General features: G+C 47.4%; 9 protein-coding genes across 9 annotated transcripts; 4 read left to right on the forward strand and 5 right to left on the reverse strand.

The window, feature by feature from the left end:
* Window positions 1–307: 307 nt before the first annotated feature.
* Window positions 308–2,554, forward strand: I302_103395 (uncharacterized protein; the record flags this gene model as incomplete). Its single annotated transcript, XM_019188763.1, has 12 exons — window positions 308–384; window positions 478–681; window positions 767–882; window positions 973–1,011; window positions 1,086–1,325; window positions 1,413–1,535; window positions 1,616–1,718; window positions 1,795–1,968; window positions 2,042–2,063; window positions 2,134–2,221; window positions 2,308–2,405; window positions 2,474–2,554. The coding sequence occupies 12 exons, from the start codon at window positions 308–310 to the stop codon at window positions 2,552–2,554; spliced, it is 1,365 nt and encodes a 454-aa protein (XP_019048325.1).
* A 230-nt stretch (window positions 2,555–2,784) lies between these two features.
* Window positions 2,785–3,885, reverse strand: I302_103396 (uncharacterized protein; the record flags this gene model as incomplete). The annotated part of the gene is made up of 4 exons (XM_019188764.1): window positions 2,785–2,862; window positions 2,947–3,290; window positions 3,360–3,542; window positions 3,615–3,885. 4 exons carry the CDS (start codon window positions 3,883–3,885, stop codon window positions 2,785–2,787), a joined length of 876 nt encoding a protein of 291 aa, XP_019048326.1.
* A 100-nt stretch (window positions 3,886–3,985) lies between these two features.
* On the reverse strand, window positions 3,986–5,564 carry I302_103397 (uncharacterized protein; the record flags this gene model as incomplete). Its single annotated transcript, XM_065869659.1, has 7 exons — window positions 3,986–4,016; window positions 4,076–4,194; window positions 4,279–4,582; window positions 4,660–4,952; window positions 5,028–5,117; window positions 5,185–5,360; window positions 5,477–5,564. 7 exons carry the CDS (start codon window positions 5,562–5,564, stop codon window positions 3,986–3,988), a joined length of 1,101 nt encoding a protein of 366 aa, XP_065725731.1.
* A 1,250-nt stretch (window positions 5,565–6,814) lies between these two features.
* On the forward strand, window positions 6,815–7,153 carry I302_103398 (uncharacterized protein; the record flags this gene model as incomplete). The annotated part of the gene is made up of 1 exon (XM_019188766.1): window positions 6,815–7,153. One exon carries the CDS (start codon window positions 6,815–6,817, stop codon window positions 7,151–7,153), a length of 339 nt encoding a protein of 112 aa, XP_019048328.1.
* A 264-nt stretch (window positions 7,154–7,417) lies between these two features.
* I302_103399 (uncharacterized protein) lies at window positions 7,418–8,073 on the reverse strand (the record flags this gene model as incomplete). The annotated part of the gene is made up of 3 exons (XM_019188767.1): window positions 7,418–7,569; window positions 7,687–7,810; window positions 7,921–8,073. 3 exons carry the CDS (start codon window positions 8,071–8,073, stop codon window positions 7,418–7,420), a joined length of 429 nt encoding a protein of 142 aa, XP_019048329.1.
* Window positions 8,074–8,499: 426 nt separating this feature from the next.
* On the reverse strand, window positions 8,500–8,823 carry I302_103400 (uncharacterized protein; the record flags this gene model as incomplete). The annotated part of the gene is made up of 2 exons (XM_019188768.1): window positions 8,500–8,688; window positions 8,773–8,823. 2 exons carry the CDS (start codon window positions 8,821–8,823, stop codon window positions 8,500–8,502), a joined length of 240 nt encoding a protein of 79 aa, XP_019048330.1.
* Window positions 8,824–9,816: 993 nt separating this feature from the next.
* Window positions 9,817–10,507, forward strand: I302_103401 (uncharacterized protein; the record flags this gene model as incomplete). Its single annotated transcript, XM_065869660.1, has 5 exons — window positions 9,817–9,990; window positions 10,078–10,145; window positions 10,206–10,259; window positions 10,320–10,386; window positions 10,439–10,507. The coding sequence occupies 5 exons, from the start codon at window positions 9,817–9,819 to the stop codon at window positions 10,505–10,507; spliced, it is 432 nt and encodes a 143-aa protein (XP_065725732.1).
* Window positions 10,508–10,766: 259 nt separating this feature from the next.
* On the reverse strand, window positions 10,767–12,862 carry I302_103402 (uncharacterized protein; the record flags this gene model as incomplete). Its single annotated transcript, XM_019188770.1, has 4 exons — window positions 10,767–12,344; window positions 12,422–12,590; window positions 12,650–12,754; window positions 12,828–12,862. 4 exons carry the CDS (start codon window positions 12,860–12,862, stop codon window positions 10,767–10,769), a joined length of 1,887 nt encoding a protein of 628 aa, XP_019048332.1.
* Window positions 12,863–13,591: 729 nt separating this feature from the next.
* On the forward strand, window positions 13,592–14,531 carry I302_103403 (uncharacterized protein; the record flags this gene model as incomplete). The annotated part of the gene is made up of 2 exons (XM_019188771.1): window positions 13,592–14,217; window positions 14,291–14,531. 2 exons carry the CDS (start codon window positions 13,592–13,594, stop codon window positions 14,529–14,531), a joined length of 867 nt encoding a protein of 288 aa, XP_019048333.1.
* Between the last annotated feature and the right edge of the window lie 852 nt (window positions 14,532–15,383).

A 15,383-nucleotide genomic window follows, 5' to 3' on the forward strand; every position in this document is an offset into this window, starting at 1 on the left:
CTGATTGAGTGATTATGCTGTGGGGCTGTTGGTCCCATGCCTCCTAATCACATGACTTTGTTATCTGCCTCTGCTCTGATTCAGGGTTTTATGCTTGCTACCCCGAGGGCTACCTGTATTTCGGATTCCATTCATGACCACAACGCCGAAATATCACTGACATGCCCGCGGGCAATGATATTCAATCTCTATCTACATGTTACCACTCATCGCTCATATATAACCACATATGAGATACCGAAATACATCGTCCAGAATGTAAAACTGCCAGCTTACTACCCTTCTACTCACTTGCAAATTATACACAATGTCCGCCCCTCAAGTAAACGGTAATGCTACTAAAGATTGGCCTTTCCCCAATCCCCCTGTGGTACGAGAGGAATAGTATGTCGTCTTGTCCGTCTCTACACCCTTGCTTTTTCATTCATCTACTAGTCCGGTGATACTCCAAACTGATACTCCTGGTCGCTGTCTTAGCCTCCCAAAACTAGCCATCAAACCATGGCTCATCCCTCAAACACCTCAACGAGTTCTCAAGAACTGTAAAGTCGTAGATCCAGCTTCTGGCAAACTACTCGACGGTCTCAAGTCAATTACTATTGCAGAGGGGAAGATCGTCTCGGTCGAAGATACCAGGGATAGCGATGAGGGTGTGGATGTGCAGGGTGCCTACGTTTGTCCGTGAGTATGAGTTTCTGGCCTCATTGTCAAGTGCAATGGCACGATAAGGAAGGGCCAAGACTGATGAATGGCTGAATTCTTATAGCGGTCTGATCGACTGTCATGTCCATATTACCGCTACGCCAGGTGTAAAGACTATGTTGGAGCTTGTCAAGTTGCCTGATCAGTTGACAAGTCTGAGATCTACTTTTGTGCTTAAGGGTGAGTGCAAGCAATCCTCTTTCTTCCCGTCCCTTGTGCCAGGTATGGACAATGCAGCGCTGAGCTGACTCCCTTTTTTGGGGATTATAGAAATGCTCGCTAGGGGATTCACAACAGTCAGAGACACAGGTAAGTCTAATGCTCCCTCCTTCCTCTGTATACGTCGATTGACCTCGATATGCTGATCATGGATGACGTTATAGGCGGAGCAACCAAAATCATCGCCACAGCACTTGAAGAGGGTTTGTTAGAAGGTCCAAGACTATTCCAATGTGGTAAAGCCCTATCCCAGACAGGTGGTCACGCAGATTTCCAATCGGCCGTCTCGGGTGGGAATCAGACTGGTTGTTGCGGTGGTCACTCCGAATCGTTGGGGAGAGTGTGCGATGGCGTGCCGCAGGTGTTGAAAGCTGTGAGAGAGGAGTTGAAAGCTGGAGCTGATTGTGAGTCACGATGATCCACGTACGATCTGCGGTGAGCAATGGGATGAAGGTCAAACGTAGCTGATATCATCATGGTGGTGCTACTAGTCATCAAGATCATGATGGGTGGGGGTGTGTCGAGTGAGGCGGACCCTATCGATATGATCCAATTCACCGAAGAGGAAGTACAAGCTATTACTAAGACTTGTGATCGAATGGGTAACAAGATAAGTGAGTGTAGCGAAATATGTTCATGAAGACTGTAGTCTGCAAAGAGAAGGACATAAGCTGATTCGAGAACCCTTGTTCAGGTACCGCCCACGCTTACACCCCCGGAGCGATCAGACACGCCGTCGAGAACGGTGTGAAAGCCATCGAGCATGGTAATTTCATTGACGAGCCCACCGCCAAGATGTGAGCCGCAACCAATCCTTGAAACATGGTTTGCCTAATGTATACATGCGCTGACATACCCCTGGTCAACCCGCAGGATGGCAGAGAAAGGTATCTTCCTCACTCCCACTCTGGCATGTTATGGAATAATGGCCCGAAAACCATTCGAGGATTTCTTGTCGGAAGTGGGTAGACCCAAGAATCTGGAGGTCATGGAGAAGGGGTTGGAAGCTCTGAAGATTGCTGAAGAGGCTGGTGTAACCGTTTGCTAGTGGGTTAGACCATTCCCTTCAAAAACAGATACCAACAACTGATCGATTTACTGATGATACGTTGATTATTAGCGGTTCCGATCTGTTGGTATCTGTGAGTCATCATATCTCACCGATCATGTCGAAGAAGGGAACCTCATACTGATGATACTGATTGAATATAGATGCACGCATTACAAACCGAGGAGTTCACCGTCCGATCCCAAGTGCTCGATTCTCCCACCATCCTGAAACAGGCAACTACCAATGCTGGTGGGTCCATGTCCCTTCCCCATATTGTGTAGATCTCACGAAGGTTTGAGTTGCCAGAGCTGAGCTGACCTGGTATTATTATCCAGCCAAATTGCTCAAACACGAAGGTAAACTCGGAGTAATCGCTCCGGGAGCTTACGGAGATATCATCGTACTCAGATCGAACCCTCTCGAGGATATCTCTGTAAGTAGATGAGGTATCATTCGTAACTGAAGATACTTGCTAATTCATATGTGTGTCTGTGATTGTAGGTCCTCGACAGACCAGAAGATAACCTCCTGGCAGTCATCAAAGAAGGTCGAACCTCGATGTCACACATCAAGGGGTTGTAAAGAAATCAATCTCATGATATTTTGGGTTCTGAGTTTTGTGGATTTGTGGTCGGGTGGTTATGTAGTTGTAGGCATGAACGAGGTCGGTGGCAGGGCGTTTGTACAACATAGCAATGATGCATAGCTTATTCTAACGTGTACAACCCCGTCCTGACCGATGTTATTTGCACTTCAACAAGATAATTTTATAATACCGCATAACCCGGTCTACAATTGCATACAACACTACACTAAGACTGCAAACTTTGAGTATCCCATAACCACCCGAGACTGCTCCATAACTGTTGATCCACATCTGTCATTGGGGCCTACGAGACCAAGACATAGTATCAGACAACGTCATATCTGGACATCAACAGCGTCCCCGAAACAAGAAGTACAAGGTTACTCACAAACAAATTATTAATATCCAAACTCCATTCCGCACTAGTCGCCATCCCCGATATCGTTCCACCAGGATTAATCATCTCGCCTTGCCCCGCCGGCGGATCACTCAGTATTCCCAACAGGCTCTGAGCTAATGGTAAATCATTCTCGAGAGATCTCAACAGGAGCTCCAAATGGGTTTTGGCGGTTATAGCTGTTGGCCAGGAGTTGAGGTAACCCGCTTTGATAACTGTTACGAGCCTTATCAGGACATCGCCCGATTCGAGGTTGATGATTGGGTGGGTCGTGTTGGCTTTGACTGCTATTCGGAGGAGGAGGGCGGCACCGTTTAGGATGTTGAATGCTGAGTCTGTATTCGAATCAAACATTCAGCTACTTCCCCAGAATACTTCAGTGAGCATGTAGGCAAGTCGCTTACATGGGAACCAAAACGACTGTTGATCACCCGCATCTAAGCTCTCCAAGAATTCTACCAACTCCTTACCGATCTTCAAGGCAGACTTTAGTGTCCCCTCAATATCATGCGATGTCTCACCCGGTTCACCTAGCGTTAATCGGATCAAGGCAATCTTCAACCCCAGATGACAGACTTGCATTGAGCCTATATGCCAAATCGAACATGATCCCATTAGTACATTTTTACTCCCTAATCATGGGTTATATGCTGACTTACGAACACCATGTGCTCTCGATGACCCTTTCTGCTTGACAGGCAGACTAAGCTGGGGATCCAACCAATCCTGAAACGAGTCCAGGTCATTCGCTATGCTTTCCAATAACACACTCCGGTATGGGTCCCGCGGTGGCGAGACTGCTGCCTGGAGAGTATGGAAACTGCTCGTTATCCTTTCCAGGATAAGCGTCAATTTCGCCATGCCAATGAAAGATAACATCGATTGACGAGGTTCGTCGGGTGTGTCGTTGCCCCAATCGGCATCCCACATTTTGGGTAGAGAGACATTGTGATCTGTTGGATGAATGCTACGGATGAGAAGTGGGTTAGAACGGTGTGTGACTTGATATCTTGGGATAAGGTCAAACTCGCTATGGTGGTCTACCTTGTATGTACGATCTCCTATACATACCTTGGTCAGCATGAGCATGAATATAGTGTTTGGAAGTGACCAGACTCACCAAGTGTCCATTATGATCAAGGACCACCATATCCTCCTACGCAGACTTCTCTCCCATCTGGGCAGCTTCCACTTGATGCATTCCACATGTAACCCTAAAACATATGCACAGCCCACAGCCTGATCGCAAAGTCATCCAGGTATCAGCTACCAGGTCTTCCGTTTTCATTGTTTTCTGAAGGGAATGAGGTGGATTGCACTCACCCTTCCCAGAGTAATACTATTCTGCGCATGATTCTCATGTGGATTGCACAACAGAATCATCATGGTAGTCTGCAGCGTGACCAACCGAGGCAAACGATATTCATCCTCCAAAGCGGCCAAGACCTTCTTCCACATCAACGTAGCTACTGCCCTCTCCATCGGTCGATAGGTGTATATCGTGTGTGACATCAGAGCAGCCAGGAAAGTAGGCGAGTAGGTACCGCTCCCTGGTTCTCGGCGAATAACAGCTTCCAGCCGCATTCGGTTGGCTACTGGAAAAGCCAGTAGAGTGGTTTCTTTGAAACTGCACAGTCATCACTTAAATCAGTGGCGATTTCCTTCCAAGCCGTGAAATGGTATGTAAGATGATACAACACATACTGGTTTGTTAACTCCTGAGCCTTCTCCGGCCCTAATAGCTCTACACATTCATTCAACAATGGTTGTGTACCCTCCGGTGGACCGAGTCTACCATATAGCAGAGCTGGATTTCTAACAAATAAAGCCGGTACAGGTCCATCTGAAACCTGTCTGAACTTCTGTCCTGGTCCGCCTCCTCCGCTCGAGAGTGACGCTGCTAAAGATCCTGCGGCGATGGCTGATGGTCCGAGGTAATGCGATTCCTCACAGTCGTCATACTCCATATCTAGAGAATCGTAATACCCATCATCGGACTATAATCCAACGTACAAGGTGAGCTCATGTTAACCACATAGGAGAGGCTCAGGAGCACAGAAGGCAAAGCTTACCCCATCAGGCTCAAGCTCATCCTCATCTTCCATATGTGGCATTCGACTACTCCTTATCAAAGCTGACATGGAGTGTTTCCTACTCTCGCTCTGTTGACCAACTTCAGTCAGAAAAATGCACCCTAAAGTATTCGAAGGGCCTTTTAGAGACACCCACATTTATAGGTCTCGAAGATGGTCCAGCTTCGTTTGCAGACGGGGTACCCTTTGGTGGGGTCTTACCGTGTCTCTTCAGCGGCGGAGCAATGAAAGTGCATTCTTTATTCCGGGCAGCGCAGTCTGTACATGGTTTCCCGGGTACTGTGATATGGCAGGAATGTTTTTGCCGTCTGCCTAAAGATCGGTCCAATGCATGATATCAACATAAGTTCAATATCATTAATCCGAGTTGCCCATGAGAGATTTGACATTCATGATCATACAGATGAGACTGTACAGGTCACACTCACAGTTATCACACGGCCTCACCTTCTTCGAACCAATCTTCCTAGGTTCATTTGATATCCTACTCTCTTTCTCGGTTGGAACGCGGGGCATCGCACAAATTGCCGCTAGCTGCGTTTGATAGCGTTTGATATTTGCTGTACGTCACGGTTCGCTTTGGTGGACTGTGTCGTGTATATCTGGCTCGTTCTCGATTGTCTGGTACACAGATGACTAGGATTGTAGACCGAATTGATGGTTTTGTGAACATCTTGGGTTTTCTTTGCCCGCGGTGAAGGTGAGAGGGTGGGAGATGGAATTGCCGGATTTGACCGGTGACCGGACACAGACAATGATGACGTAAGCACAGACAGCTGCAGATCTCTACGAGTTGCTTCAAGTTAAGTATTTGACATTTGGTTTGTGAAAGGCAACACTGACCTATCGACGAGCCGCAAGGCGGAAACGATGCATCCTCTCCAGATGACCCTGTCGTGAACATTGCAGCAAGCCATTTGTTCGTGCACAAGGTAGAGTGTCTGAGCGATCGTTCCTGAGCGACAGCCTTTCAATACAGTAAACTTTGCGCGACAAACCTTTCTTTTCGTCTCTCCGCCCATTCTGTGCAGCTTCCGAGATGTATATATATACATGCATAAGTACTGCCTTAACTCAGCCGATCCGTCATTCTGGGCTGCTCTGCTATATTTCCCCACTCCGACCATCCAGCCTCGCTCAAATTATCTTCAGATTTGGATATACCACTTGCTCGGTCATCACGCCATGTGCTTCACCCCTGCTCCCTCAGACAACTCCACCCTAGACAGATGCTGCTTCGACTCCCACGAATGCGCCAATACCGTATGCGGCTCACAAAACCGCTCGACCATCATCGGAGACGGAACGATATACTGCGATTTGAACGCCACAACCGCTCAATACTTGATGAAACACACCACGACTTGTGGAGGTGCCATTGGGTGCTTGTATACGAAGGGTTCTCCTCAACATACCAATAGCTCGATGGGTAATTCGGAAAGGATGTTTGATGGGAATCTCCTCTTAGTATGGGTCGTGTGTTGAGATGACTGAGATAGATGCCTAGCACTTAAACGAGTTTCACAGGACCCCTCCTCCTCAATTGATGGTAGTCACGTATCGTATAAAATGCACAGTGCACCATTCATTCACAATACGCTAATTCTCATACACAACAACCAATGCAAAGCCATAACTACCACTGAGTACTGAACACTGCTCAGCATCATCTTTCCATAGCCCACTTTTCTGATCTGAACTCTCCACAAACTCAACGAAGCCCTCAATGGTACCAACACCACAAGACACATACCCACATATCAACCATGTGCTTCGTCCCCAGCACACCCAGCAACATCACAACAGACAGTCGATGCTGTTTCGAATCACTCACCTGTGCCCAGACGATATGCGCTTATCAACGAAGTGAGATCGTTCAGGAGGAAAAGAACATCTGGTGTAATATGGATTTGAGAACCAATGATTGGGCTTATAGACAAGACAATGGGACGGTGTGTAAACAAGGGGGTGGAGGATGGTGTCTTAGTGGGTTTAACACTCAACAATCTTCGGTGGGGGTGAAAGTGATGGTATCGAGAGGGTTCTGGGAACGTACTGCATTGGTGCTGCTGGGTTTGGGTATCTTGAGTAGGCTGGTGGTTTAGGTGGTTCGAGTGAGTTTACCTTTTTGACGTCTCGAACTAGCGCCATAACCTTCCGGGTGCACGAGCTTTTCGTGAGCTGACTTCATTGTGCTAGGTCCCCGTTCACTTCGCCCACAACTCGAGGAACATTCACTCGCCCTTTCTACCATCGTATACTATCTCAACAGAAACGATATGCATCTACATTTCGTATCGAGTTGACCTGCATATTTCCGATCTTATTAACTACTTCTGACAGACACAACCTTTACGGGGTTGCGCCAACTAATCCTTGCTAGCCCATTCAGGCGCTTCGTCCTTCCCTTCATCTTCAAGCTTATCACCTTCCTCCTTGGTCTTGTGCGAAGCTCCCTCGGCATGCTCGGCGGGAGCATAGACGGTGAAAAGTGATAGAGGGGTCGGACCGGAGTTGATGACTAGGTCAAGGCACAGGGCATAAGCACGATTCTTTGCATCGGACAAATAGAAACCAGAGTAGCATACGGGGAGTAAGATGACTGCTGGCATGATGACTCAAGAGAGTTAAGACTCACAGTTGTGCTTGGTACCTTGAGGTACAACCACCAAATCTCCAGCTTTGACTTCCCTCTCCTCACCTGCGATGACGGCTTTACATGTCCCAGAGGTGAAGATGAGATGTTGGTCTACGTGGTGGACCTATTGACAATCCCACATGTATCAGCTCACCGATATATCTCTATCAAGCCAAAAGCTAAAGATTGTGATATCGAGGTTGATTGCGTTGATATTAGGAGCCATGGACCCACCTCCTCGCCGATCTCCCCTCCAACAGGAATAGTCATAATGACCAACTGACTGCTCTCTCCAGTCCAAAGGACGTTCCTGAATTCCCCATGTTCCGAAGGGAGGGAACTGGTGATTCGAGGGAAGTAAGCCATCTTCTTCTCGGGTGGTGACATCTTGTTGCTATTGTTTGATCTATTGATTGTCGAGCTGGTAATTGATCGAGCGACGGTAAAGTAAGAAGGGGTGATGATGGGTTTTCTCGTTATTGACTGTCTGGCTGTTGACGATAGAATGGATTTGGACATACTATGTTCTAGTGTTTTATCGTTGCAGAAACAGGAGAGGATCAGCTTTCCTCTGATCGATCCATATATACTGTATAGATGTGAGAACTGGTGGGATGTACAAGCTCGAGTGGATGACGTCAGACATTCCTCATTCAAATTTCCGATCGATTGCGATTAGATTTGTTTGGTTCCGATCCGCTCCATGGCATCTTCGAAGCCACAGACATCTTATAACTAAATCTTGCATACATGTACAACTAACGCGCAACTTTAAGAGAAATAGTACCCTCCATCTCAGTATCTCAGTGCCGATCAGGGTACATCTCCATTGGGAGGCATCTCCGTCTCTACAAATTCCTTCCTAACCATCCCACCGCTTATCAAAGGTGAGAATGGCAACTCCATATAAACCGTATGAAAATGTTTTTCCTCCACTTTACCGATATGCTTTTCACCCGATGGAGCAATGTACGAGAAAGTAACAGGACTAAGCGGTGTAACCTGATTCGCAATGATCGAATCAACTCTTATCACCGAATCAAGCAACAAGACTGAATTGAGAAGTATGAAGTGGACGCTACCTACCATAGCTTGAGATAGCTCTTTAGCCCTTCCGTATCCTAATGCAGGGGCCATGGCTAATTCGTAATGGTATGGACTAGAGAATATGTGCGGTACCATTCCTTGAAAGATTAGGAGGAGATCTAGTTCTTCCTGGGTGATGTGTAGGGACCATTGATGTGAGTAAGTGGTGTCACTAGTTTGGTGGCGATGGTGAGAGTGATGATGATGGGACGTGCAACGAGCTTGGGGGCTTTCATGGGGGCCATAATGCGGGAGTACGTGGCAATTATGGACAGGTGTAGGAGGAACCACCTGGACATGATTCCTGCTCTGGCTACTTGTGTGATTTTGATGGTGATGGTCGGAAGTCTGGGCATGATTATGGTGTCGATCATGCTTGTGAGTATGTGTATGGCCATGAGTAGACATCTTGAGTGTTGCCGTATGTCTTTAGCCTCTTTTATCATTAAATCGCACAGCTAAGCTATATGGTCGGACACTCATCGCAAGACTATGCGATGGTCCCTCCTCAAGGCTGGCTCAAAGGTTAGCCTGCAAGTTGAAGGCAGAGTGAACAAAGGGAGGGATATTCATCAAAACACTTACGATATAGAGGAAGGACCGATCTTTAATGTACAGCTCACATCAACACTTCGACAGATAGATAAATCAGGTTTAACGCAACACATCATATCCTGCACGCGGCATCCTTTATACACCATCATCGGCCGAAGATCTCGCTCTAGACATGACGAGCAAACGTGAAACATCATCCCCAGCATGTCGATCATCCCTTGAAACGAGATAGGCCTCATCAGGCCAAGTATATCCACGATCATATCGGTAAAATTTAATGCTGGGTTCAACTGAAACTGAAAGGGTACAAAAGACCTCCAAGCCAAGAAAACGACATTTGGGGACGTGGATGATGGGAAAATCCGATGAACCCGATGAACAATGGTATAAACTCGACACGCTCAGCGACGTTATCTGATAACACGACGATATAATGGTATGAACCCAAATGCTCAACATTCCGCATGTAGCGTACAGTAGAACTTGGATATGTTATCGTCCAAAAGCAAGAGACGCGAAGAGGAAGAGCTCCGAGCCAAACGGAAAGCCTATCTTACCAAGGCCGATCCGTCCACAGTCGAGGAGCTTGTGGGATCTGATGAGTTGGCTAGGAAACATCTGAAAGAGGGGGAATGGAGACCATCTTGGGCTAATGTGGAGTTTGTGAGTCAGACATCACTCCCTCTGCAATACTATTTTTCTTTCTCACAGAGAGCGGGTGAGGCTAACACATATCGAAATGATATTTAGGACGAGGACGCTTGTTTGCAGAATATCATGTTTATCCCTCAAGAGGGGTATTACGCTCCAGCTGGAACGTCAGTGTTATTTCCCTTATCCATCCATATCGTCCTCTTACCTCATGAATTGCGAAGTAGTATATTACCCCTCGGAGCTCAGATGCCTGAAATGACTGTTCTGCGATATGGCGGGTAAGTATCCTCTATGACTTCCCTTGTGGAATGGTCGAGTCCCTGACAAAGAGACGAAAGATATTTCCCAGAAGGTACCTCCTTTCCTGGCGGAGTGATAATTCCCCTACAGGCTAGGATGGTGAAAGTGAGTTGCTCACAGCTCTCTCTCTAACAATGAAGCTCATGGGTCCACTTAGATTCTACCAGAACAGACGGTCAAACCTTCAGGTCCGATCGCCTCAGAATCATTGTGTTTGATCCAATAAGAGCAATCACTGGAATTGAACGAGTTGAGCCAAAATAACCTAATGAAGATTATATGCATGTTTGTTGTCATTGCAGGTTTAGGTACATTAATTGATCGTCTGTTATCTTCTAGTCATACAACTGTATTCTGTGATGTGCTTCCTGCCATCTCTTGTCTCTTCCTCCATCCATCCTGAACCTTCTAATGTTGAGTGCATCATTGCTAATCCCAATGGACGAGATCTCCTACTTCCCATCGGCTCACTCTTGTATGTCCTCTTATCCCCTCAATTCTATAGGCGGAGGTAATAAAGGTATCCCACTTAGCGCAAATCCACCGTCCTTGAACGCTGAAACGAAATCGTCCTGCAACTTCTCGCCTTTCTCATTCCCACTTTCTGTAGGCAGTAGATAGCTCCACGGATCATCATACGACCATCCAGGTGGGACATCCCCCTGGGGCTGTATAGCTCCACCAAAGGGATTGGTACCGAAACCATTTGTCTGCTGTGTTGGTGCAGTACCGAATGCAGAAGAGGTACCGAAAGCAGAGGATGTGCCGAAAGCAGATGTGGTATTTGATTGGCCAAATGCTGACGATGTAGAGGGTTGCCCGAAAGCACTGGCATTTCCGAATGCAGATGATGTAGTAGGTTTAGCACCGAAGGGGTTGGCGGGCGCAGCAGGAGCAGGAGTGGACGTGGGTTGAGTAGGTTGAGCGAATGGATTGGAAGGCGTGGACGAGGTAGCGAAGGGATTGGTTGATGCTGGTGCAGGAGCAGGGGCAGATGGGGAAGAATTGTTATCGTTGTTGTTATTGCTTGAGAAAGCGCCAAAGCCGCCGCCTGAAGCTGAAGCAGCGGGCTTACCAAAAGCACTGCTTCCAAATCCTGATGTCGTCTGTGGTGGAGTTCCAAAAGCACTTGGTTTGGCGGACTGACCGAAAGCTGATGATCCAAAGCCTGACTGACCAAATGCCGAGCCTGCTGATGGTGTAGAGGTAGACGAGGAGGTGTTTCCGAATCCTGATTGACCGAAAGCTGAAGGAGCGGAAGGCGTGGAAGTTGAACCGAAAGCAGATGGGGCTGCAGGAGGTGCACCAAATGCGGAAGGCGCACCTGGTGGTTTAGTTCCAAAGCCGGAAGTACCGAAGCCTGAAGCTGGAGTAGGCGTATTACCAAACGCAGAAGGAGTGGAAGATGCCCCAAAAGCGGATGGTGTAGATGAACTGCCAAACGCGGATCCAGCTGGTTTAGCACCGAAACCAGATTGACCAAATGCAGAACCGCCTGCTGGAATTGTTGTAGATGATGAACCGAAGGCAGAGCCGGATGATGGTGACGAGCCGAAACCAGGCGATCCGAATGCAGATCCGGCAGGTTTAGCTCCAAAGCCAGACGATCCAAAGGCACTTCCGCCGCTCGGTGTTGAGGTTGAGCCGAAAGGCGTCGCAGCGGGTTTTGATGATGCTCCGAAAGCTGAGGGTGCAGAGGTGTTTCCAAAAGAGCTTGAACCGAATGCTGATGGTTTGCTACTCGATCCAAACGCACTTTGTCCGAAACCTCCTCCTGTACTAGTTTGTCCTCCAAAGGCGTTAGGTTTATTCCCTCCACCGAAAGCTCCCCCTGTACCAGCACTGTTCCCAAAGCCTGAACTATTTGTATTGCTGCTTGATGGGTTGTTTCCCAAAGCAGCAGCTTCTGAAAATTCTTTAGGACGAGGATCACCCGGTACAGCGGATCCAGTAAATCGAGCGTTGTGTAGCTGTTCTGCGACTTTGGTTGTAGCGGAAAGATTGGCTACTGCTTGGGTGATGGTCGAATTTGCTTGGTTCATAAGAGTGTTTTCTTCGTTTACCTGAGATAGGGGACAGAAGTGAGTCAGTCGCGATCGTTGCACGATTCATGTGTTGGTACGAGAGATAAATGACTCACATATTCTTGTACTTTCCCGTCTCTCATGGCTACTACGCTCTTCCACCTGAGTTCTTCTGGCGAGATGTCATATCCGAAAAACAAGTTCGGCTCATATTTGGCAGCTGCATAATTTGATATGAAGTAGATTGGTTTCTCTATTGTCAAATCCTGCCGTATGGTATCTTCGCTGTGATCACGAGTTAGCAAGACATTGACCAAAAACGTCGGAAGAAAGGGAAGACCCACTTGAATTGGTATTTTGAGCTCCCACTAGATACTCCTCTCTGCTGTACTCCTGTTTGTCCTCTTGGTGGATGATAGAACTTGCATGATGTACCGAATCGGCAATAGCTATTGGATAAGATACACCATCAGGACACCTCCAGGCCATGTACCCGCAGTTCACAGGAAGGGATAAACTTACCCGTTCATGAAATCACGGCACACCGGAGCTGACATTTTGGTACCAAAAGACAGGAGACGGGTGAGATGGAGGTCGGAATACCCAGACAGAAGTTAGTCTGAGGGATGTATGTGATGTTTCCCGCAAGAACAATATATGGTTTGACTATATATCGCAAAAGTCGAATTGGATTGCGACTTTGGGTTTGGTGGATGAGGATGTTTACAGGTTGAGTTGACCGAAATCGGAGCTCAGCACGGAGATTAAGTTGATCTCCGCTGCCCTCCCGTGGTGTCGGTCATGGTGACGAATCGTATTCTCAAGGACGTTTATGACTAGATTGTCTGACTTGTCCTTTGATCCTTTGTCCTAATCTAGATCCACTACAGTCAGCAAAGGTACTTGATAGATTGTTGGAGCTGAAGTAAAGGTATTGGCAATCGCCTAATATAGATTTATCTTGTCACCTCATCCGCTGAGATAGCCTCCAAGGACCCCGTTGAGGCATCTAAAGGAACACCTTCGATCCATGTTGATCAATCAGCTATCGTCATGACCCCCTTCCTTACGGTGTGCAGTGCATGACGTATACTTATTTGAGGGTATACCTTTTGCACTACCTTGTTCAAGCCGATAATCCATATAACACGCATACCTACAGATACACGTACAAGTCGACGGAAACCCTCAAATTCCACAACCGCTAACATCAAATCTCATGTATTCAGACTATTGAGTGTCAAATACAGAGACCTGACATGACACACACTCCCTACTCAACTCACATGTCAACTCAAGGACATCCAGCCCTTCTCGATGAATCTCCGAATCGCCTCTCTGAATTTAATCCTCACAACGCGTCATCCGCTTCAAAGCCTATCCCAACTGCAGGTCGACGTGCAAGTGAGACGACTCACACTATGGATGAGAGCACTAAGGAATCATTCAAGCCCACTTCTCTCCCTCTTCCAGCAACAAGAAGAGGATCTTCCCCTCAGAAATCTCCTTTACGTCGCCTATTCTCTCGAAATACCTTACCAATTTCTCCCTCGCCTTCATCAACCTTCGGGACTGCCCACAACAACAGAACCTACGACATCCATTTATTCGATTATGGAACTCACTCGGAAATTCGCTTCGAGCCTTTCATGCAATCCCCACGTACCCCTTCTTACTTGCCTACGATGGATTGGCCGATAACCGGATATGGAATCGTATGCACCAAAATGACTGAGAAGGAGGTTGTGCTGTGCTGCAAGGATGACAGAGGGGTCGTTGTAGCCACTCTGAAGACTTCCATAAGAGGTACAGATATTGAAGTCTCTGATTGGGATGAGACGGCATGGTTGGAAGAAGGAGATAAAGGTTCAGGCTGTCAGAAGATCCATGTAGATGGCGCGATGTATCACTGGTGAGTGCGTCCGGGTCTGTCAGTATATCCACGCTATGCGGGCTCACTGGCGGAATGACGAAACGGGCTTTAGGGCAGAAGCAACAGGGTTAGCAATTTTAGTAGACCTAGAAACGCGACATAAACTCGCCAAACTCCATTTCAACGTTCTTGCCAGAGATAGATTGACTGTATCGGAAGAAGGGTTGGATGTTTTACCCTTAATCGTGGTCTCAGCTGCCAAGGTGAGTATTATATTCATGTATGTCCTGTATCCCAAACGAGAAAGGAGTTTGACGCAAGGGAACTGTTCAGCTGTGGTCCGAGCACAATAGCGAACGTGGTTTTCGATTGAAGTGATAAGTCGGGTCCTGGGCCTGCTTTCGTCCTCCCACAAGCTCTGCACTGTAGCTCATTCCACCCATATGTTACCTATCTCCGAGAATGTGTACATAGACCAGCAGTGATGGATCGTACTGTGTGTATCATGCATTCATATATTCGTATACCTGCACCCCGTTGAAAGCGGATCTAAAGAATAAGAAAACCAGTGAGTATAATACTAGAAAACGCAGTGATCATCATTGGACAATCGTGACCCTTCTGGAAGTGATCAATGCTTGAATGGCTGTTCGGTTCCGTTTACTGTCGAGGTGATATGGCTCGCACACGGACTGTTTCAGTAATAGAAGACGAAGTGATTGTCAAGCGAACTCGAGGTGGCACTGCGGTCTCATCCCCCAACCACTCGAAAGACATGCCGAAAGCCAATGACCCCAAAGATTGGTATGAGAACATTACACGTATCTGCGGAAGTGCTTATCGGTATGCAGAGATTGCATCATCATGTTCGGCATGCCATCAGTCCTATCCGGGCATTCCCATGTAATTCCAGACATCTCAGTTCGCCTATTGAATGGAAACTTTCGTTCGACCTTCGCCCGAGGTGATGTTGCCACGAGCGTGATACTGTAACTTTTCCAAAGTTCACCTTCACCCGCCAATTCAAATTCAATAGGGATTGATTACAACGACATCGTCGCTCACGCAGATACAGAGTGTAAACGTCCCAGGATATCCGGTATATCGCACGGTACGAGCATCGCTTCATTCATGCTCTTGTCAATTGAACAGGTGGACGGGCTATATATATGCACCTCCAGATGACAGATAGGTCATTTAGTGTC

The sequence above is a fragment of the Kwoniella bestiolae genome, chromosome 2 (genome assembly GCF_000512585.2).
Source record: "Kwoniella bestiolae CBS 10118 chromosome 2, complete sequence".
NCBI classification, from domain to species: Eukaryota; Fungi; Basidiomycota; class Tremellomycetes; order Tremellales; family Cryptococcaceae; genus Kwoniella; species Kwoniella bestiolae.